This window comes from Grus americana, chromosome 1 (assembly GCF_028858705.1).
Source record: "Grus americana isolate bGruAme1 chromosome 1, bGruAme1.mat, whole genome shotgun sequence".
NCBI classification, from domain to species: Eukaryota; Metazoa; Chordata; class Aves; order Gruiformes; family Gruidae; genus Grus; species Grus americana.
The window spans coordinates 109597440-109621016 of record NC_072852.1 but is presented as its reverse complement, the minus strand read 5'-3'; the positions used below and the strand labels follow the sequence as shown (position 1 = coordinate 109621016).

At 37.9% G+C, this 23577-nt stretch overlaps 1 protein-coding gene across 6 annotated transcripts in view; it reads right to left on the bottom strand.

Moving 5' to 3' along the window:
- The window catches only part of USP25 (ubiquitin specific peptidase 25), a 97097-nt gene that overhangs the window by 37412 nt on the left and 36108 nt on the right, over window positions 1-23577 (bottom strand). For all 6 annotated transcript variants that reach the window (XM_054830827.1, XM_054830819.1, XM_054830801.1 and 3 more), the window contains 4 exons: window positions 20993-21155; window positions 6155-6241; window positions 1259-1396; window positions 355-431 (listed from right to left, as the gene is read on the bottom strand). In XM_054830827.1, the coding sequence (XP_054686802.1) occupies window positions 355-431; window positions 1259-1396; window positions 6155-6241; window positions 20993-21155 (465 nt within the window). The remainder of the gene's footprint in view (window positions 1-354; window positions 432-1258; window positions 1397-6154; window positions 6242-20992; window positions 21156-23577) is intronic.

Sequence of the window (23577 nt, the reverse complement as noted above, 5' to 3'; positions counted from 1 at the left end):
TTCTGAGAAGAGAAATTGGCGCAAGGTTTTGAAGTATTTAAACTACAGGACTGAAAAGCAGAATTGCACTCAAATGAAAAAAGCCTAATTGATTATGTACAAAACACATCTCTACTGTTTATACACTTTGGACTTCATTCAGCAAGATATCTAACATGAAATAAAAAGGTAAAAAAAGACAATTATTTATGGAAAATCGAAGGTATTGGCACATATGGAAAAAACACACTTGAACTAAAACAAGCTACAGAGTTGGGTCATTTTCAGTGATACAGTGAGAAGTGGATTTTTGGTTGTTTGGTTTGCTTTTTCTCATCAAAATGTTCACTATACAGAACTAGAAAAAAATCTTACCTCTCTTCTTCAGCTTTAATTTGGAAGGCATCTTCTAGCCAATCTAATAATTTGTGTGTAAATTCACTAACATCTTGCTGTTGAAAAATACAAAGTGATCAGTGTGCATTCACATATGTAACAGAACACAATGAAGTGTCACTTTACAAGTGTCAGTATAGCAGCATTCCCTCCCACAAGAGTTCCAAAATTGCTCTATGTCTAAGACTATGCCATGATTAGTTTCTTTATGAGTGGCTCTTGGAGCACACTAAGGCTCTGGTGTTCCTCAGCCGTTACACTGTTTTGTGACCCTTATTACTTGGGCTCAGCTTTCATACCATGCTAGTCTAAAGGCATCTTATGAATCCCATTGTTCAAACCCTTTGGTATCTAAACAAGTGGTGACTAATATTACTTTCATCGAGCACTAAATTCAGCATGCTGTTTGTAATTAAACACCTTAGCCACATAACTTCACGTAGGAAAAATAAAGCATCTGAAGAAACCAAGTGTTTCTCAGAAAAGCAGAATATACCCACTAGGATTTAGGCAATAATCTTGAATATGAGTATTAGCATCCTCCAAACCAATATCTACACAGACAATAGTATACTAGGACTGTACCAGCGCTGGATGTACTGTTAGATCAGAAGAATAAAGAAAGCTGTTTCAAAAAAACAGAGACTTAGAACCTAAACTGAAGCTGAATAAAATAGTTATGCTGTCCGGAACTTATTTTTTATTTTTAATAAAAGTGACTAGAGATCACATAATATTAGGAAAAAAGCTCAAAAACTGTGATAATTAGAAGTTTCTTTTCTGTGGACATTTTGCATTTTTGTTGTCCATTTTAAGTATTTCCTATTGCCAGATAACCATATGAAAACATGCAGAAGCTTGAAAGAAAATACATAGAGATTACCTGTTGGGAATCATTTGATTTAAAAGCATCTTTAAGGATTTCAACTGCTCTTGATGGGTCCACATATTTTCTCTTTGAACCAACTAGAAGTGCGAACAGGTACCTCAATTCACGCATGAAAGGCAGATTCCTATGTTCCTGGATTTGAAGAAGAATTAAAAATGTTTAAACAAAGTGTTTACAGAAGTGCTACTCAATGAACTAAGCATATATGCAGCCAATCATCATAACACAAAAGATTATTTGTAGTACTACCAAGGTAGTGTTGCACGCCTTTTACTTGCCAGTGTTACAAAATCATGTAGTTTTCTTGGAAGAAAATCACATTTCAGAAACAGAAAGCTCCCTGAAGCCCCATCTAGCTGTGGCTGTTTGACTTGAGATGGGGCTGTATGGACAAGTGGACAAGCTGAGCTGCATTTAAGACAGAACTCTTGTTCCTGAGACTTACAAAGCCTTAAGTAATACACTGCAACAAGATGCATTGATTTTATTGAAATCAGTATTCCTCTATAGCTCTACCAGAATTTCTTGTGAGCCTATACACTGCCTAGTAGCTTTCTGAGCTTATTTTTTACTGAAGACTAAATTTATGTGTACACAAACCATTATTATTTCTCTTGACAGAAGTAAGAGAAATAGCCTGCTCTCCTTTCTAACTATTTTTTTTTTTTTTTTAAGTATAGTTAGTTCATGGGGAACATGGAGCTCTTTTTCTGGTGTCCAGGAGAGAAGCTGAAGAAATACTTTCTGCCTGCATAATGAAAAGCACGTAAACTGAAACACAAATCCATCAAACCATAGATTAAACCACAGTTTACAAACACTGTTGATACTGGATATCACTCATAGTTCTGAGTAGATAGTTGAGAAATACTTGTGAAATTAAAACCCATGTAATATCCACTTGTATTTAGGACAAAGTATCATTCAAAGGCATCACAGATGTCAGATGCTGGTCAAACTGGAATTACTTGATGACAAACTATTTTACATGCTCAAACGGCAGACTTGTTTAGTCACTCCTATTTCAAAACAGTATGCATAAAGCTTTTTGTACATAAAGTCTGTTTTATTTCAGCTTTAAAAACTGTGCTTGGTGAACTGGAATATGTTCTGCATAATACCTAAAAAAATACTTCTAGCCATGTAAATTCTCAAGTTTTACTCGCTCTTCTAGTCCACCTTGCAACACACCTGCCAATTATAAACAATATTCACAGCAAAGGCTGATGACTTCTTCAAATGCCACTCTAATTCAGCATTAAATCACCATAATTAAAGAATAAAAATCAATCCTCCTTTTGCATACTTAAAGCACTTTATAACAACAAAACAGGAGAACAAATTGTGAAAGTGATTTTTTCTTAGTATTTTCATAGTGATCTATAAAAAATTAATAGAATTTCACATTTTAGATACAGATATATTTTATCAAGATGCTTCAATACCAGTGATAATTCATATGCATAATATAGATAATTCATCACAAAATACTCTGGATTTCACCTTTCTTTTGTTAAATCTGAAGTACATAGACAGTGAGATTATTGCATTACTTACCCAAATTTACACTACTAATCTGGCTGAGTTTTAAGCACACTTGTAGCTTTAGGTTGAACAACTGGCTACTGATGTCATTAGGATTAGACAGAACAAATATCTCTGTAAAGCCTACAAAAGTCTCTAAAACTAGAAAAATCCTTGTTGGTTTTTTGAGAAAGCTCATTTTAATGCATTAGGCCTGATCCTTGACCAGAATATGTAAGCATTACCACAACAAATCGTGATTCTCACTAAACAAAGCCTAAAATTTTCAAAAGCATGAGCCAGTCCCTCTGACAAGGTACACAGTTCCACAAAGGACTTCCACATTAAAACAAAAGAACTAATAAAGTATTCACAGCACAGCAAATGGCTCTCAGTATTAAAGCACACTGTAAGTGCAACACCACAAAAAAAAAAAATAAAATCAATTTTGAAATAAAAACTGTATGGAAAGTTCATAATCTAAAGCATTCTCTATTTTATCACCTATCCTGCCGGCATAAATAATTTCTTAATACAATAATGTTGGAACAATTTATGATTAAGAAATGCTTCTAAAGCAATCTACATGTTTAATACATAGCAAACATTCATTATTGTCAATCAGTATGCCAGGACACTGGCATAATGATAATGTTGAAACAGGGGGAAGGACGTGCTAACCTGTAGCACAGTAACCCACTTCCTCTGATAATAAACTATTTCCTGACTATATCGTTGAGGTCAAATATTTAGCTGGCCTCACTGCGTACAGCAAAAGAGATCTGTTCATTTGACAGCAGGAGGTCAGAGAACTGGGACAGCAAAGAGGCTGCAGTAACTATAGAGAACCATATTTGTTCTACAGAAGGAAGCTGAGGAACACACCAAGGAAGAAAAATGAATTTCAAATGAAAAAGAACAAAACCAGATTGGAGATCTTAAGTGTAGGCCCAAGTTTAAAAATCCAGAAAAACAAAGTCTAATTAGCTGAGGTAAACAGGGTGGGATTGTTGTTTGGTTTGGGTTTTTTAGAAGTCAAAAGGTATACCAATGACTTCTGGATTAAAAAAATCTTATATGACAAGTTATTAATAGCATTTGGATTCAATATATTGATAGGAAAGAACAAAAACACTGCATTATGCAATATTCCCTAAAGTACAATCACATGCTTTAATTCTAAAAATCAAGAGATTGTCATGACCCTAGCATTAAACTCTACTTTCCACCAACTAGAAGAACAGGATGTAAACCAGAGTCTCAAAAATCTGGGATTATTAAAACTCGGTCTTTATTAGCAAGGAAATTTGATCCTAAGGAATGTCAGTCACATACCGTACTTATTACTAGGTTAAAAATAAAAACCAAAACAAAACTAAGTCAAGATAGTTTTAAAACAAGTAATCAGATGGAAGTAAATTCCAGGGCTTTTTTCCGTCAACTAGTAGCTTATATTATAACTTTAAACCAATTTGCCTCTACTTGCCTTCAAGCACCATTTTTGGGGGCATGTATGCTTATTACTTCTGTCTAGGTTAGAACTAGTGAAGCAATCTCTTTTCTGAAATTCTCCCCAAAACATATTTCAACACTAAGACAATCCTTCTTCAGCTGTAGATAAGACAGATGAGTACATCAATTAATAATGTTATTTCATTCTGGAATTTAAGTTCACGAAGGAGAGGATACAAACTACTGCCAGAGATTCTTACTAGCAGGCTTGCAGAAAGCAAGGTTTCTGCACAAATCTATATACTTGCATGGTGTCACACCATTTCCCACAGCCTTAATATTGCCTGTCACGGTCAGAATTTCTAAATAGCACTTTGGAATTGCTAAAGGCATTCGGCTGCTAGTGTCAATGCTTGAGTAAGACAGTTTTCAAAGACTACAGCTTGTTATTATCTATTATTTCATATCACCTCTTAGTTGCCAACTGCTTTTTACGCCCTGAAAAATGAAGATAAAGAACTCTGAGTACTGGAGGATATTACTAAATCAAATTACATGACAAATAATGAAATACCAGGCAGAAAGTCAATCTAAAAATCAAAAAAATAAGTATTTCAGTACAACTCTTTGGTAAAGCATGACTTTATCCTGTCATTCTTACCAAAATATACTGTCCCTTTCTCCTCTTGTGACATGATCCCAATACTACCCATGTTGTATTTACGCACCATCTCATGACCTAATGCAAACATTTTTTCCTAAATACAAACAAACAAAACACAACCTAAAAAAGAAAGTGCCACACAAGTGACAACCTGCTCTTTGAATGGGGTTAAGGAAACGGGAGAAATGACACAGTTCTGACTGAACATGCAACTTCCTTTTTATGGTACGTACCTAGAAGTTTAGAAAATGGACACTATCTTTTCTGTGTCTGCTTTCTTTTGCTTTTTTAATTGCAGCTCTCACTTTCGCTAGAGAACACTCCAGTCAAGCCTGAAGTACCAAACAACTAAGAACAGGCTGACAACACACTCCCTTTTTAAAATCCGAAACAAAGGGGCAAAAGGCAATAGTTTAATTTCTGGATATGTAAAAATTCACTGTTCTGTAAGCCCTTGCTAAAAATCAGGGCATCGAGTGCCTTCATGCTTCATACAGTCATTTCCTCTTCCCATTTCTTCCTTTCTATTCCATAACATAGAAACCAAGGTGTCTGTCCCCATGTATCTCTCTTCAGAGGGCATCCATGAAGAAAAATTGGTCTGTTCTGTCCCTCAGCCCATGACCATTCCCCCTCACTAGTCTGAGGTCACAAGAACCCTGAGCCAAGGCCCCCCCTTCCCAATCCCACATGAATACCAGAATAAACATGGGAAAATTTATGCTTACAATCACCTCATGAGAAGGCCAGAGGAGACAAGCTAATAACTGACAGCTTAATCTCAGTTCATAAGTTACAAGTAATTAACATCCCTGAAAAGACAATGAAGCAGCCAGGCCAACACCAACAATGCTGCTGGTAAAGCTACACAGATCAAAAACACACAGGTAGCCAAAAGCTGTGCAGTGTGAGGGGTCCAGAATAAAATATGTTTGCTAACACAAGCTTCATTCACATTAGAAACGCTCACCCACTCGCGGCAGTGCTGCTACAGCTGTATCAGCAAAGCCCTTCCACTGAACCCGGTCTAAGCAGCAGCATGCCAAGCCAACGTTGCCTCTCAACACCCTGCCCCATACTCTACTGCGAAGCTAACATTTTATGTAAGATCTGTAATAGGAAGCTCACGGAAAATGTTAATCAGCGCCTATAAAACCTGTGCTAATTTGAGCCAGAGAACAGTGCAAAATTCAATTACAAGAGAGAAATGGCCTTATCAGCCACTAGTGGAAGTTAGCTTCTAATTTTACCTTTTGGTTTCGGGGCAAGTCTTGAGCATTTGCAGGAGGATTGAAATTCAAAACTAGTCTTCGAAACTCCAGTAGGTTAAATAATGACTGAAAAGGAAAAAAAATAATTAAGAAAACCCCCCAACATATAAGCACTTCTGTAAACAATACAAAATTCTTTCAAAAGTGCCTTGCAAACTAAGTGAAACGTCAAACATATGAAATGCTAAAGTTTCATTTCAGAAGCTGTGTTATTTTATTTAACTTTGCTAAACATATTTCCAACAGAAGACAATTATTTTTGCCAAGAAAACAGCATAATCAAAGCAAGTCTTTTACAGTAAATCACATAAATGATTTTATATGATAGGTAAATTACTTTTTACAATAAGAATTTTATTAATTGCATAACTGTCAGTTTTCAAATCAAAATTAAAGCTTGTTTAGCCATGTAAAATTCATCCTGTAGCCCCTCCATCATCTACTTCCTCAGTGCAGAGGGAGTACATCTTTGTATACGCAACTTAAATCCACTTGCAATTATCTGTACTTTTTGCTTTCTGTCCACTCTTCCCACTATTATAGGATCTGAATACTGTACATTAGAGTAAGGAGACTAGGTTATACATCTCTGCAGGTAAGTAACTGATAACATTCCCATTTTACAGACAACAAGACATGAAAACAGGCGTCTACAGGCACACTCATGAAGAACCCCACAGTGTAAGACAGAGCCTGGAGCCAAGAGTACAGGAACAAGATGACTCTGGGTTGCAAAAATAAAAGTCCAAAGCAGTGGCTGAGAACTAAAGTCCTCAGCACTTGCTCAACTGCATCGTTGCTTTTCTGTACAGACAGAAAGCACTTTAAAGTTCACTTCATTACCATTTTGATGAAGAAAGGGTAGCAGAAAAGGTCTAAAGTATTTCAAACACACTCATCAGAGAAGCACAAAAAAGATTTGCCCTCCTATTTCATCCCCTTTGGTTTTACAATCTATAATTAGCTTTTTTTTTTTTTTGCCTGATCCCATACTGCTATTTATTTTGGAAAGGCAGAGCTTGCCTACCCCAGCAATAGACTTTGATACCACAACTTGTCCTACACAGGTAAAGACTTAAATCACAGAACAAACTGGGTTTAATAGGATTTCAACCCCATAGTGCCAAGAAAGTGAAACACAAATTATAAAGAGGCACTGCATTTATTCCAGTAATTCAGAAAATGTTAGAGGGAAAAAAAGATGAGTTTGAAAAGGTGCTGCATTTCCAACTCTCCTTGTGAAAGAGCCTGTACTGAGTTTAACCTCTTCCCATACCCCAAAGTATACAGCATCTCCAGCAAAACGAAAAGGCTAAAGTTGCCTTCCTAACATTTTTAGATTTAATAATAAAATAATAATAATAAAAAAAAAATCAAAACCCCAAACAAAAGAGACCTTTCTGATGTTGCTAAATCAACACAGAAAATTGAATAGTCAAGCTTTCTTTCTTTTCTGTTTTGCTGTTCAAAATACAGTTTCCCCTTTTATTTGTCCTTGCAGAGAAGGGAGATTAAAACAGTCTCCTTTGTTTACTTACTCAAAGCATAGAAAATGCTAATATTTAATTCAAGTGTCATTTTAGAAGTTGATACTAATTGAAGTTATGTCTCATGATGTAACAGCATTCCACTGGTGGGCTCTTCATCAAGCAAAACATAGCAGTGTTTTACATACAAAATAAACCAGCTGCTGAAATATAACGTCCAAAGACTGACTTCTCTCCATGACTAACCCAAGTGCCATCAAAGTGCCAAGCAGCTGAGCTGGCCAATTTCATAATACACACACAGGAATTAAGCACAGAAAACTGTACTAAAGTTTAGAATTCTTGCCTGGCATTCAATCCGCAAGTTTTTCACAAAAAGTGTATTTCTTTAATCCAGAACTCTAAACTGTGAGCATGTAACTCCATGCTTCACTAAGCTGAACGAACCTAGTTCTGCAAGCTGCTGAGAATAATTAAGAGGATTATCCAATATGCTCATTTCTTCTTCGGCTTTGTTCTACTCAAAATTTCGTATGCAAGATATTTAGTTATTAAGCCTTTCTCCAGAAGAGCTTACACTGTCAGTGGCTGTACTGAGATGCAGCAGAACACTCACAGTTAATCTACTACCAACACCATTAATGCCAACAGGACAGTATCATGTTGTAGCTCTTCTATACTGAGATAAATCAAATTCAGGAAACTTCTATCTTCATTTAAAAAAAAACCATATATACATAACTTCAAGTATAAACAAATATACACTAAGTGTGCCTGAGACCAACCAATTTTTATGCCTGAAGTACCTCAAGGAGGAACCTATGGTTCTTCCTGAGGTAAGGAGATAGAAACAAGCTCCCCTAAGCCCTCACTGCAGCAGAGACCACCCATGGCCACCCACCCCAGCGCTTCAGAAAGGGGCTAGGCAAAACAATTCCCAATTTGCTGAGCCATCTGTTGACTAGGCTTCCTACACCCAGGGCAGGCAGTGCCGTGGAGCAGAAGGTGATGTTCTGCAGCCACCGAGAGAGAGCAGAGACTGTCCCTGGCCCAAGTGGCACCCGCTGGCCCCAGGTCCAAGCACTGGCCTTCCAATCAGGGCACGGGGCAGCACCTCATCTCTCACCCACTTGGCTTTAGCTACAGAAAGGTGTCAGCAGTCCCAGTGGAAGAAAACAGGCTGGATTTACAAGGTGGATACTTCATATCTACTGGCCTTGATCAAATATTTTTATAGCTTACCAATGTAAACTATGCAAAACTTACGTATGCAAGAAAAATTCCCTGAAAGGTTGGGAGGGGGTTTCCACCGTATTTAAGCCTATTTAAAAGCTGTCATCTGGAAACCTGACCAAGCTAAGGCTAAGATAAGTTACATCATTTCAAATTATCATGAAAATCAACAGATTTTTAGAATACCTGCCTCATATTATGTCAGTTAGGGAGCTGAACAAGAGAGTAAAAGAAAATAAAAATAAAAAACAACAACAAAAATCCACTGTTAGTTTAGAGTACTCAAACTAACCATGCTGAACGACAACATGTATACTGTGGCTTTCCCCTACTTCACGTGGTGGTGTAGACATATTTTCTGTCATGCCAGAGAGAGCTAGGTAGAGTTGTAGCTTTAAGACTGTAAGATATTAAAAACATTCACTTTTCTGAGTAATGTCTACCCACACTACATAGAGTCCAATCACCATTTCAGAATATAAGCTGCCTTGGTTTCACCCAGAACACCCTGCTTATCCCCTTTTCCCCTCTTAATGTCTAGGATTATCGAACATAAGGACCTTGGCAGAGTTTAGGTTGCCTGAGTAAAGGATTAATTCTTAAAATTCAAGAACTGTGATGCTGCATTAATACTGCAAGAATATAAATGTCGGCATATTAAATCCATAAAAACTTGGCATGCAACACAGATCGTTAAAAGCTGCCAGCAGAGTCCTACTGACATCAACAATACTTGAGGATTAGGAAATCAGTACTTCTGTGTCTAGATAAGAGATGACCTATCAAGCTGCCACACAGAGCTTTAGACCAACTCTCTCTGATGGAGTCTTGCAAGTTCTGTAAGCACAGGAAAAAACCAAAACAGCTGTTTCACTAACAGATGTATGAAAACCTTTTGTCTTCTTTGACTAGCAATTTTGTATTTGTTTGCACTGCTGAGAACAAAATAGCAAAAAAGTCTGCACAAGAACTGGGTAATTTTTAATATTGACCACCTTTATACAAGTTTACACCATAAAAGTAATTTCATAATACTGTGAACACAGCCACCTTCCTGTTCAATTCACAAAGGTTAAACTTGGAAGGAAGGACTTTCAAATTGTTCTGGGAAACACAAAGCAATTCAGACTACAAAGTCTAAACCAGTCAGCAAGATGCCAAAAACGTTCTTATTTGAGAGATAATCATCTAAGATGCTTAAGTAGAATGAATACATTTGACCAATGCCTTAAGGGCTGCAAAAAACCTAAACTTCTAACGTGCTAAGAAAGAAAAATAAAAAGTTAAGCTTATCAAACAAAATAGGACATACCTACCGGCAGACAGCTGGGAACACCACCAGCATATTGTGAAATGCGGTCATCAGTCAGGTTTCTTAGTGCAGCCCTGAGAAAAGCTGTGCAATTTCTATTGTTGTGGCAGGTCAGTTTGTAGGCTCCATTTTACCAAAGTGAAGGGGATTAACAATGGGCAAGGATGCCACAACTAGTATAGGTGTGCGTTACAATACCTATGTGTCAGCAGCAAATGCTGGCTAGGAATTTGTCTAAATTAGTGTCAAGGCTTAAGATTTAATGGGAGAAAAATACAAAGACTAACTTGAATTTTGGCAAAGAAAATTTAGGAAGGACTTAATTTGGCTAGTAACTAAAACCTAAACTTATCTTACTAGTACAGATTGAAAAGCAACTCTTTGGCAGGGGGAAAGAAAAGTGTGCATTCCTAGAGAGCTCCTAAACAAATTGCTTCAGGTACTGGCATTTAGCTCAGACATGACCTTGGGTAAGTTAAAAGCTTATATATGCATTAACACATTGCAACACTCATTTGCCTCCTTTAGTCATCTAGGGCCTTTTATACATTTCCAATTTTACATTTATTCAGATTTTAAAGCCACAAAGCAGAAACCGTATCTACCTTCATTTTGTACAGCAAGCAGAGAGCAATCTTAAAGAATGAATACATTATTATTGTTCTAATATTTATGTCATTAAATATATTATTTGGAATACTTTGCCTCTACCAACATAACAAGTTAGACTTATGTTCTCACTTTATAAACAATTTTGGTGGTTTACTATATACAGAGCTGGTTTTAGTGGCATAAATCGGCCATTATTAGGGTTAACTTTTTATTCATGCCAATAATCTAAATCAAAGAAAACACAGAATGCTATGGAATGTATGTTCCCACCTGCACGTACTCCCAATATGGTCCTTCCAATAACATCAAGAACTTTAAATTTACTAGTTTTCAATATGTGAAGTGCTAAGGGTTCAAAATAAAAATACTCCTAAATACTGCACTTAGACTTATTAGTGACCTAACACTCCTGCACGCCTCAGATTGAATATTAGCATCCAGCAAAACTCCACATTGCAAAAACATAAGCAGCTTCACTGACAACTAAGTCCACTTCTTTCTACTTTCAAGACTTTTTGACTCTATACCACTAATTTGGGAGAATCGCTTCTCCCTCCTCTCTAAGGCCTTCCCCACTTTTTCCATTTATTGATCTATTTTATTAGTTTACCTTTTGGTTCACACCCTCGAACCTCCTTCTCTCACAACAAAGTCCATGAAGCTGCTGTTTGTTGCCACTGCACGGGCCTCTCTGCTCCTGCCCTACGCTCCTTTCCACCCAGCACCTCCTCACAACTCACACTGGGGCTGCCACCTCCTCTGCTTCTGCATGCCTTATTTGTGAGAGTGGTAAATCCTGTTTTCAGAATAGAGACTAATGACGGGCATTAGATGTAGTCATCAGGCCTGTATTTGAGCCTATGTATGCACTGCATAGCAGTAAAAGTCAGCAAGCATAAATACAACAAGAATTCTTCCTATAATGCTCAAACTAAAAGGAAACTGATGGCTATACATATATGCAAATTATTTTCTATGTTGTAAGTAAAATGCATTTAATTATTGTAACAAGACTATAGAGAATTTGACATATATTTTCTCTTAAACACATAACAGTCCTCTGTATTGTCTTCTACCTTTCAAAGAAAAAAAAAAACAAACTTAAGAAAATGAGGAAGTCACCCAAAACGTACTCCTGACACTGCTTCTTTCCAGACTCAGAATTTGGCGCAGTCAAAAGCCTTCCTGAAAATCCTTGCATTCTTTAGAAAATTGCATGTGAGGAAGAGGAAAGGGAAGGGAAGAGAGGAAAACAGCTTCAAAGCTAGGATTTGAGCAGGTTCCTGTTCAAACTTAGTTATGAAAGCACAGGAAGAGGAATTTTTTCTCACTCCCTCTCTGAAACAAAACTACCACAGACAGATATAACACTGTCTCATGGCTGAACTTCAGTAGAACAACCCCACATGTACAGCGGTAGCAGTCAGGAAAACACGTAGGATTTTCCACATCACAGAGAAATTCAATCCCAGATCTTAAAAGCATCTCAGAAAGGACATTTTTATTTATAAACAGTCAACCAATCAGCATTCCAAACTGCTGAAAACCAAGGTATGAAATGCAGTTTTAAGCTGTCATGTTTTGCTTTTCCAAAAGACTGAGATGTAAGATGGAAGAAGATGGAAAACAGCTTTCATACTGTTTGATCTAGAAAATCAAACTAACTCAAGACCTCTAGCAGACTTGGGTTAAGTCAACATTTTAAACAAACAGCTCACCATGGTATTACCAGCCTGTATTTAGAGAACTTTTACTTGTTTATAGCAACAAACTCAGAACATTACTGCAATTCAGAAGACAGATAAGTATAATATGAGATGTGTCCAGAAGAATTCACTTTATACTTGTCTTGGCACATACTAAAAAATGCCATTCAACCACTCCTCCATTACATGTTCAAAGCAGGAATAAAAAAAAAAAATTAAATCTGTCAGGACATAAAATAACAGCCAACATTTCCTTACACGGTTACCATTTTCAACTTCTTGCCTAAATGCACAACAATGTGAAATAAGCTTGTGGCATAACTTTAAACAAGACATCTAAACAACGCGATGACTTTATGTCCTTTTAAACCCTGGAATTGCACATGGGATCACCACCCAACACTTATTCTGTACCCTTTATTTTAATTAAATGAACAACGATTTTATGAGTCTAAGCTAAAGCCATCATCTGTTAAAGCTTTCCAACCCTTCACAACAGAAATTTTGCAATATTATACACCACTAAATATAAGGTAAGAGCTTGAAAAGTCACACAAGCAACCCGAGGGAACTGGAGGCCACAGAGAAGAACAAAAAAGCAGGGAAAGGAATATTCTGTCAGCAAACACCACAGGATGAGTGAACTTGGAAGTGACAGGTCAATCTTTACTCAACAGGGGAACAGACGGAGTGATGGAAGGAGGGAAAGCAAGAAACTATATTTCCAGCATCATTATGTCTGTCCGTGAAACTCTACAAAACAGTATCTATCATATTCCTCCTCCCGCCCCCGGCTCTTCCACAGAGAAAATAGTGGAAAGAACATATCCCATCAATGACCGTTTCAATTCAAACGGGGAGTGCACTCTGAGTGTTCGTCAGCACGCCACCTTGCACTGCATGCCCAGGGAAGCAAGGGAGTCGTGTACAACGTACATATATGCAACCCTTATTATATAACACTAGGCTTTTTTGTATCAATGCACTACCACAACACCCATCACAATCCTTTCTATTCAACATGACAGATAGGAAAAACAAAACAATGCAAAAGCTAGATACTTGTGGTAGGCGGCTTCAGAGATGGTAAGAACAATAGTCAGGCCAGCAACTGGGAAGAAAATACTTGCTTGATTCTCACCCATCAAGCTGGCTTGCTTCTTTCCCCAACTAGAAGCTTAGGATCAAATGAGATCCTAACCCCAAATATACTGACATCAAGAAAGCAAAGCAGCTGCTCCTAAACACAATGCAACAGAGTAAAATACTAGAAGTGGTGTTAGTGACCCTGAAAATAAAAGTTAAAGAGCAGCCACGAAGATTTATGCTTGTAAGATGGTAGCTTGTTAATTCTTTGTTCTGCAAGCTATGCATTTTTGGGGAAGGAAAAAAAGAATAAATACAAATGTCTCAATTTTTTTTAATGACTAACCAGACTCTGACAGACTCTCAGGGGAAAAAACATGGTGATGCCAAACCTCAGCTGTCCTGTTGGGATAGCTCATTTGGTAAAGGGAGGAGCTACAATCCGGACAGGCCCTTGGGAAGTCACAAGACTCAAGAAAATGCTGTCCCTAGTACTTTAGGTATGGGACTGGGCAGGGAGAGGAAACAGATCAGCATTCACAGTACAATTTGCATGTGATTCCCCCACACACTTTCTTCCTTCCATCAGAAATTCGTCTTAGTGCACTGAGTGGACAACATTCACTAAAGGACCAACTACTCAGTATCTCCCACACCACCTTTTTCAAAGGGCAACTACTGCCAGGATATTACTTCTTATACATGACTGAAACCCTACTTGGAACTCCAAAAGATAAACTTACTCTTGTGCAATGACTTAAAGCGAAACATCTGGGTGACAACTGGCACAGGCAGCAAGCCTACAGACACAATTCCAATAGTGCACCCATGTCTTCAGTTACCATCCTTCTATGCCTTGCATCCTGCAAACACTTAACTCGTGCTCAGCATGACACAAAGGAGTTGCTTAACGGGCTCAATAAATGTATTACTTAAGCCATTTTCAGACTATGAACTCTTAAAACCAAGGAAAATTGTGAAGTTACTTTTTTTACAAGGGAGTCACTGAAATCTACTGTAAAAATGAAGTAAAAACCTGTAGTAGCATATTCATGTTTTGTTTCTTTAAAGAACTTGATATCTTAAGTTCTATTTCAAGAGCAGACATATACAGTTACAATAATAAGAATTTAGAAAAAAACAACACAAACTTCTAGAAATATTCTAAAATCTCAAAATTTAGGGATCCTTCTATAAAATTTAATCTAACTATATAGTATCAAAAGCATGTATGGGTGAACTCCTATCAAAAATGTAGGTTTATTACAGGTTCAAGAGGAGGTGGGAAAATCACTGAGGGACTTTGAGTCACTTCCTGGCAAGTAAGGAAGATGTGAGCATTTTTTAATACAGTTTTGTTTTGACATATTTTCTTGGGGACTCAGTTTTAAATTCAAGTTGTTATCAAGTCAGAAGTCTTCAACAGCAAGACAAATTTTTAGAAGTTACACTGTGGAAGAAAATATTACTGTTCATTCTAATGATGCTGAATGTAATTGTTGGAAGCAAAACTTTGTTTTGGGGCTATCTGAAAAGAGAGACTCCCCTCCTCCCCTACAGAAGAGGAGGACTTCCACATGTGTGTATTTCTCTAACACACAAATAAATACAGATTAAAAGGCAGTATTTCTAACAATGTTTGAATCTTGTTAGGGTTTGCTGTCACTCACTGTAAACATATATTAAGGAATTTCATGCTCTTAATGCAAATACAACAAACCATTGATGATTGCATTTGACCAAGTCAGCTAATTGGTGGCCATAAAAAACAACACACATTGCATAAGAAAACTGTCAAAATGTCAAAAGCTATTTTTTCCTTAACAAGTACCCCTTAAATAGAAAGAAAAAGACTTTTCTTTCTTTGCAATTTCGTTTTAGATTATATTACACAATGCATCATTGTAACTGACAGTAGTTAACATTTACATATTGTTGACCTATGTGATGTGTCAGGTTTCAAAAGACTCCTTAAGAAAGCTTGAAAATACTTCTACATAGTCAATGCAACCCAAGAAGTCAATCTGTCCTGTGGATAAATAAATATGGCATTAGCTAATGCTCTAAATTAACATGCATTAAATTTCCTGGGATGGTTGTTTGAAACATAAGTCTTCCTGGCTGGCAGACAATATTAATAACCTAAATTTTCAACCAACTGAAGTTATAAATCTTTCAATGGTTTACTTGAATTACATTCTATAGACCTAAATACAGAAGTTTAACTATCTTTTAAGATCAAACCGTTGTAATTCCAAATGCCACAGATTTTCACATAATATTGATGGTGACCATAAGAACTACCTAGCCCTCTATATAATCCATTTTCAAGGTATAAAGTTGCACATTGGGTATAAATAACATGAGATCATAGGTCTAGCATAGGTTTTTACATTCCCTAGCTTCTGTTCTTATCTCTGTGGTGAATGAATTAAAATTCAAGTTTCCTTGAAAACATTTATTTAAACATATGCAGTTTCCGATGTATCAATATTTCTTCTACAGAAACACACACACACATAAAATCAATCATCCTGAGATTTGGGACTACTATGGAATGTAAAATCTGATTACACAACAGAGAAGGTAAAACGCCAAGTCATATTGGCTCCACAAAGAACTTTATGGAAATTAAATGTTTCTCTATATTAGCACCAATACAATGTTTCTGCTATTGGAAAAAGAGTTATGTACGTGAACGAATAAGGAAAGGAGGAAAGATGAACACAGGAAACATCAAAAGATCACAGGAAAACAGAAAATTCAAACACCTGATAGATTACTAGATGCTGAAAGAGGCCTAAAAACATAAAAACTTCAGTGGGAAGGGAGGTTGTAGAACCAATAAAGAAGTCTTTCTGCTTCATTATCTACAGCATTACCTGCAGGTAAGTAAATGCTTCCCATTAAAAAAAAAAACAAAAAAACCCCCAAACCCTACCAACCAAAAAAATCTCACCACAAACAACCCCCACTCAACACCAAGTCATCAAAAGAACGTGGATAACAGATACATAGTCTACTGAGATTTCAGAGTAATTTCTGAAGAAATCATTCAACAAAAACTTTTAACTAAGCAGCGATGAGGTAAGATGGAAGGTCCAGGCACAGGCAAATAGGCAATCAAAAAGAAAAAGAGGGCAGGAGCAAACCATCTGTTCCAGCCTGAAGGGAGGTTACTGCAAATTCACAAAGTCTGTGCTGGAAAGCAAAATTCAGAAGTGATCAAGAGAAGTGTGCAAGTGGCAAGATGACCAAGTTTGCTCACTAGAGAGACATGCATTGCAGTGAAGACAAGAGCTGGCGAAGATGAACTGACAGAAGGATCATATGAGACTGAGTGACTATGTAATAAGAAAGCTAAAAGCAACACAGGTAAGAGTACAGCAAGGTACATGGTGGAAAGTAACCCTAAAATTTATAGAAAATGACAGTCAAACTCACTTGTATTATTCAAAACTTTGAATTTATGACAGATAGTTCCATGAAAGTATCAGTTCAATGCATGAAGTAGTTAAAAGTGGAATAAAATAATTAAGAGAGGAAGACAGAATGAAACAGAAAACATTAGTATAGCATCACAGGGTAGTTTAGCTCAGAACGGACTGATGGAAGTCTCTTGTTGAACCTCCTGCTCAAAGGAGGATGTCACCTATGAGATCAGACCAGGCTGCTCAGAGCTTTTTCCAGGCACACCTTAAAAGCCTTCAAGGTTCAACAGAACCTGCACAGCCTCTCTGGGCAACCTCCACTGCCTGCCTGCCTTCATGGGGAAAAATGCTTCTTATGTCCAGGCTGAATCTCTCAACTTACTCCCACTGCCTCTCATCCTCCCACTATGCACTGCTGTGCAAAGACTGGCTCCGTCTTCTCAGTGGTCAGTTAATGCAGACCATCCCATAGCTTCCCAGGTTGACTTTTTGGCCTGTCTACAGTTAATCAGAAGCCTCTTTGATTCATCAAGACCTTTCAGAGATGATAGAGAGTGGCCTTGCTAAGACAGACTTCCCCCCATTCTCTCTGGATGCAGCTCAGTGAGTCCTGTGGACTTATATGGGTGAAGTTTCCTCAAGTAATCTCTGAGTCAATCCTTAACCACTGCTCAGAGTTCCTCTCCACCAATTAAGCACAGTGGTCTGGGAGATGAGTGAAGACTGAGGCAAAGCAAGACACTGAGTACCTCAGCCTTATTTAAGCCTGCTGTCACTAAATCACCTGCCCTATTCAGCAGCAGAACCACATTCTCCTTGCTCAGCCTTTTATCACTAGTGACTTCTTGTTATCCTAGACATGCCTTGAAGCATCAACTCTAGGTTAGCTTTTGCTTTCTTAACACCATCGCTTCATGCCTGGGCAACGCTTCCAAACTCCTCCTCGGTAGCCCTTTTCTGCTTCCAAATCCTGCACACTGCCTGCTTGCACTGGAGCTTGGCCATGAGTTCCCTGAGCAGCAGAATGGACCCTTCTTTCACTTAGAGGATGCTGCCTGCTTTCCTGAGCTCCTCTGCCCCTCAGAGCTGTCTTCTACAGGATCACAGGTATCAACTTCCTGAAGAAGCCAGAGTCTGCTCCCCTGAACTCTAGGGTCTGTACCCTGCTACTCCTTCCTCGCTCCCATCAGGATCTTGAACTCCACTATTTCCTGGTCACTGCAGTCAAGAGTACCCACATTACTACATGTCCAAGCAGTTCTTTCATTTCAGGGAACAGCAAATCCAGCTGTGCATCACCCCTAGTTGGTCCACCAGTACTTGTATCAAGAAGTTGCCCTGACATTCTCCAGAAATCTGGATTGCTTGTGTCCTGCTGTGTTGGACTTCCAGCATGTGTCAGGATGTTTAATAAAGTCCCCTATGGGAACCATAGGCCATGATCCAGAGATTTCCTGACCTTTAAAGAAAGCTTTGTCCACCTCCACATCCTGAGGAGGGTAGTCTGTAACAGACTAGCCAGGGTGGTACCTTTACCATCCTCTCCTCTGATGCTGGCCCACAAACTCTCATCTTGTCCCACACAAGTCCAGCATACATTTGAGCTGCTCCTTCACAAGGAAGGCAATGCCCTTCCTTGTCATCCCTACTTGTCCTTCCTCAAGAGCCTGTATCCATCCCTTGTACCACCTCATAAGTTCATAGCCCACTGTCCTGGTTTCAGCTGAGATAGAGTTAATTTTCTTCATAGTAGCTAGTATGGGGCAATGTTTTGGATTTGTGCTAAAAACAGTGTTGATAATATAGAGATGTTTTTGTTACCTAGAGGTGTTTCTGTTATTGCTGAGCAGTGCTTACACAGAGTAAAGGACTTTTCAGCTTCTCACACCACTCCACCATTAGGATGGCTGGGGGTGCACAAGGAGTTGGGAGGGGACACAGCCAGAACAGCTGACCCCAACTGACCAAAGGGATATTCCATACCATATGACATCATGCTCAGCATATAAAGGACTGGGGGAAGAGGAAGGAAGGGGAGTGGTGACATTTGATGTGATGGTGTTTGTCTTCCCCAGTGACCATTATGCGTGATGGTACCCTGCTTTCCTGGAGATGGCTGAATACCTGCCTGCCTATGGGAAGTGGTGAATGAATTCCTTGCCTTGCTTTGCTTGCATGTACAGTTTTTGCTTTACTTATTAAACTGTCTTTATGAGTTTTCTCACTTTCACCATTCTAATTCTCTCCGCCATCCCACTGGGGGGTAGCGAGCGAGCGGCTGCGTGGGGTTCAGTCGCTGGCTGGGGTAAAACTACAACACCCACTCACACCGTGAGAACTTTCCTGGTCCCCCAACTAAAATACTACTAGAGCTAGAAAGGATCTGGAGAACAGCAACAAGGCGAATTAGCGGTTGGAACAGATCCTATATAGATCACAACTCAGCAGTCAGCTTGGAAAAAGAGACCACCAACCTGTTCAAAGTATGACAGTAGTCCACGGAACTAACTGCAATCAACTTTTAACTGTCTTGTCCACCAGGAGACATGGAAGCCACCAGACAAAGCTAGTGGGAGCCAGGTTCAAAAAACAAAGAAAACCAATGTGCTTCTTCATGCAAGGGGGAGCACAACTATGGAATTCATACCCAAAGGGCCCAAACAAGAAGTCTGCAAGGTTCAAGGGAGACAAGTACCTAAAAGAGAGGTCCACTGGGGATTACCAACAAACTGCAAAAGCTGAAGAAACCCCCCCAAGATGAAAGCAGTTGGAGGCTTGGGAGTGTTTTACCAGAGCAGTATCATGCATACTGTTTGTACTCTTCTGTAAGAATTCATTTGCAGAAATTGCTAGGCAGAACATTGATCTAAATGGACTTAGCCTGAAGTACAACAGCCATCACTATGAAAGTAACAATATGCGTTTATCTGAAGTGCTTCAGCCTGACAGTAATTTGTTAAAAAGGGGTATTAAATATTTTATTTGCTTCCTCTCAAAATATCAGACTATGAAGTTACAATATGTTGAATTTCCTTCTTGTAGACTAAAAATAAATTTCCCCCCATTGTATTCCAGTTTCACCCAGTTTTCTGTGGCTTTGGATGCTTTTGAATATATCTACTGATTACCTACAGAAACTTACACAGATTTAGCAATCACTTCTAAAAAAAAAAACCTCTAAAAAGATACGTTCATAAAGTTTATGTACAATGAATTACTGATACTAGAACATCAGATTTCACTAGATAAGTTGCAGTATCTGTACTCATTTCTGTATTGACCCTATCTTTTAAAAAACAAAAAAAAGGTAGCTTTTAATGCATCTACTTATACACAAAAAAAGATTAAGAGTACACATATTGGCTGTAGTACGTAAAACAACCCAGAACAGACACAACTGCATCCATATCACACCTTCACTTTCCTCATTCTCAAGTCTTCTTCTCCATCAGTTATTTCTTCTTTTACCCTATACAGCTCTCTATTTCCTTGTAGCTATTCTAGTAAGCACTCCATGATTGAGAGTGTCTCATTTCCTCTACCTACCTCCATTGTCAGCCAGCCCCTTTCAGTCATTTGCATGCATTCCTTTTAACATAAAAAGTCTATTCCTCATCTGTAATCCAATTTTCACAGGTTTTTAGGCATCCACAATTGTCACTGATGTCAGCATGAGCTGCAGACATTCAGGATCTTCAGAGACTCAACTCCTTGTCTTCAACAACTTTTTAATAAGAAACATTTTGAAGCTTCATTTAGTTATGCTACAGTACTTTCTACATTTCAATCAGACTTACGGATGAACATGTTGAGATGCAATAAATAAGTAATGCTCAAGAACATCTCATGCAGTGGCCTAAACTTCACAGGAAAACACATATCTTACCTTATTTTAAGTGGATAACTTAACTCAATGGAGAGTATACATGGCTAATCAAAGAGGTGCTTACCTGAATGACAGCACTAAACCAGCACGTGTTGCCAACATTCTTTAATCCTACTGGACAGTTGTCTTGCCGCTTTCGATCATAAGGGTTTGGAGAGTCACTCCATACCTCTGGATGTGTCCTCTTTAAACTTGCTTTATTTTCTGCAATACTGGCTTCTAGAACTCTTCAGGAACAGAAGGGAGGGAAAAATGTGAGAAAAAGCAAAAAAATAAGACATAGTAAAACACCTTCAGTTACTAATACAGACATCTTAATTACATCATTTGCTAACTTATTGTTGCTGAACTTACTTTTGAAGACATACTATTGCATATGAATTTAAAACTAAGATGTTATTTTACTTTTAAATATGCTACAGTAATTCCATTACCTTTTGGAAAATGTATCAGCAAGTGAGTGAATCTGCTGTGAGAGCTCTAGATACAAGAGCCATGTCTTTAAGTCATTAATTATTTAAGAAACAGATTCAAATAGGATGGACAACAAGAAATTTTAGGCAGCACTATTAGTGTAGTGCTTTCATCTACAAAGCTTTTATTGGTATACCAAGCACAAAGTCACCAATATGTACTTTACTGACAGGAAACCAAAGCTAGCTAGGCAACTTTCAAAAGTGGAAGATGCTTTTTTAGTTTCCATTTTTGCAACTTAGGCAACTGTACGTATCGCTTTACATAGCAAGTAATTAGTTTATGAACCATGGACAGACATCTCCCCACAATTTTTCAAACGTTGGCCAACAAGTTAATTGTGTGCTTCAATGACCACACTCTTTGCAGGAAACTGTTCCTATGTAATTTAGGCTGAATGCCCATATTTCACATGACAGCAAGATCTGATGTGTGTTAAGCTCCCAAACTCAAGCCTCACTCAATACAGTATTTCTATATCAGCACACGTCCTTAGCCTGGTAATAAAGAACACCTTAAAGGTAGCTTTTGGTAGCCACATATTTTAAATAGAAAGATGGAGATGGATACATTCAGGTCATACAACGGTGGGTCTAACTAATACACAAAAGTTGCCTGGTGTGTGCACTACTGACACAGTTGCTATCCCCAACCATCTAGTCCAAGTATTATACAACAGGCTGAGATGCTGTTGAACTACTGCGTTTGCCAAGCACAGGGTTTCAGGAGCTGCATGACAAGCGTCAAAGCAGTCTGTGCAGCCTGAAGAGTTGCCCCCTGCAGTTCTAGGCTCACTATACATCAAAGAAAGGCAGGTCTAAGCTGGTCTGTAAATGGAGTTACTAAAGGACAAAGTTTGAACACCTTAGAAAACACAAAGAAACGGGGGGGGGACCCCACACAAAAAACCCCACCACAAATACATGATGTAACTCCTCAGTTTCCTAACTGTAAATTTTTGTTTCAAGCTATGCTCTTGTCAAAGAAAAGTTATCTCACAAGATATACAAGAACCATGAAGCATTATATGAATTTACTGTAGATAACTGCTTTGGGGGACATACTAATTTGTTATTGCTACTTATTTTGAAAAAAATAGAAGCATTCAGAATTTGAGAGGCCATTTGGTATAAATACTTCTTTTGTATCAATGCCTCTCAGGAAGAGCCTAAAACTTGTAATTTCCTAAGGATTAATCAATTTCTGAAATTTAATTTTTGACATATAACCTCATAAACAGCACATCTTTTTTCAAAAGGCACTGAAAGTACAGGTATATGATCCTCTTAAGACTTTCTGCTGTGACATCTCTTCAAACAATGCATAGGGATGGAACCCGATTTTTCAGTGGTAAAAGACTCTTACACTAGCAATGATAATGTTATCTCCTAAGCAAACTCCAAAGTGTAAAGAAACTGTCAAATTCATTTCCCTTCTCACTGATAGAATCCTTAAAAAGTGTTAGATGACCAGTGTATCTCTACTTTGAGAGAAGTCATTTGACAGGGATGTTAAAAATTAATTCAAAACAAATGTCACACATATATCAAATAATTTCTCATTGATGTAGAATTACCTAAACTCCTGTTAAAACTAAATTGAAGGGACCTTTAAAACTGACACAAAGACTCTTGACAGACTAGAGTAAGTTTAGAATGATGTTCTAACAGGACTATAATACCTACTCCATACCACTTTTGTTTCAGGAAAATAAACTTTTTTTTTTGCCCCATCCTCCCAAGCTCAAGAATATTTCAAAATATTTCAAGATTCAAGTTCAGAAAAATATATATTCTCAAACTGAAACAGTTCCCTGACCCCAAGGGTATTACCATTTATCAACTTAATTACAAAAACAAATACAGGAAGAAATTTTAGTATTTCTTTAACAGGTGAGGGATTTCTTCATCTCTAGCTCCGCCTCAAATCTGTTTCCATGTCTTAATAAAGTATTTGGTTATCAAAACTCCATGATATTTTCCCTTATTTTTACTTAAAACATCATCAGTCCTCAGAGAGCACATGCAATAGCTGCATGCCCTATGTGCCAAATTCGTTTTCAGCCACAATGATAGCTCTGATGCAAACTGAAATAAAAGTAAGCATAATAAATGGGAACCTAATGATTAGCTCAAAAGCTACATAAATAAATGTATTTACCAGTATAGTGAATTT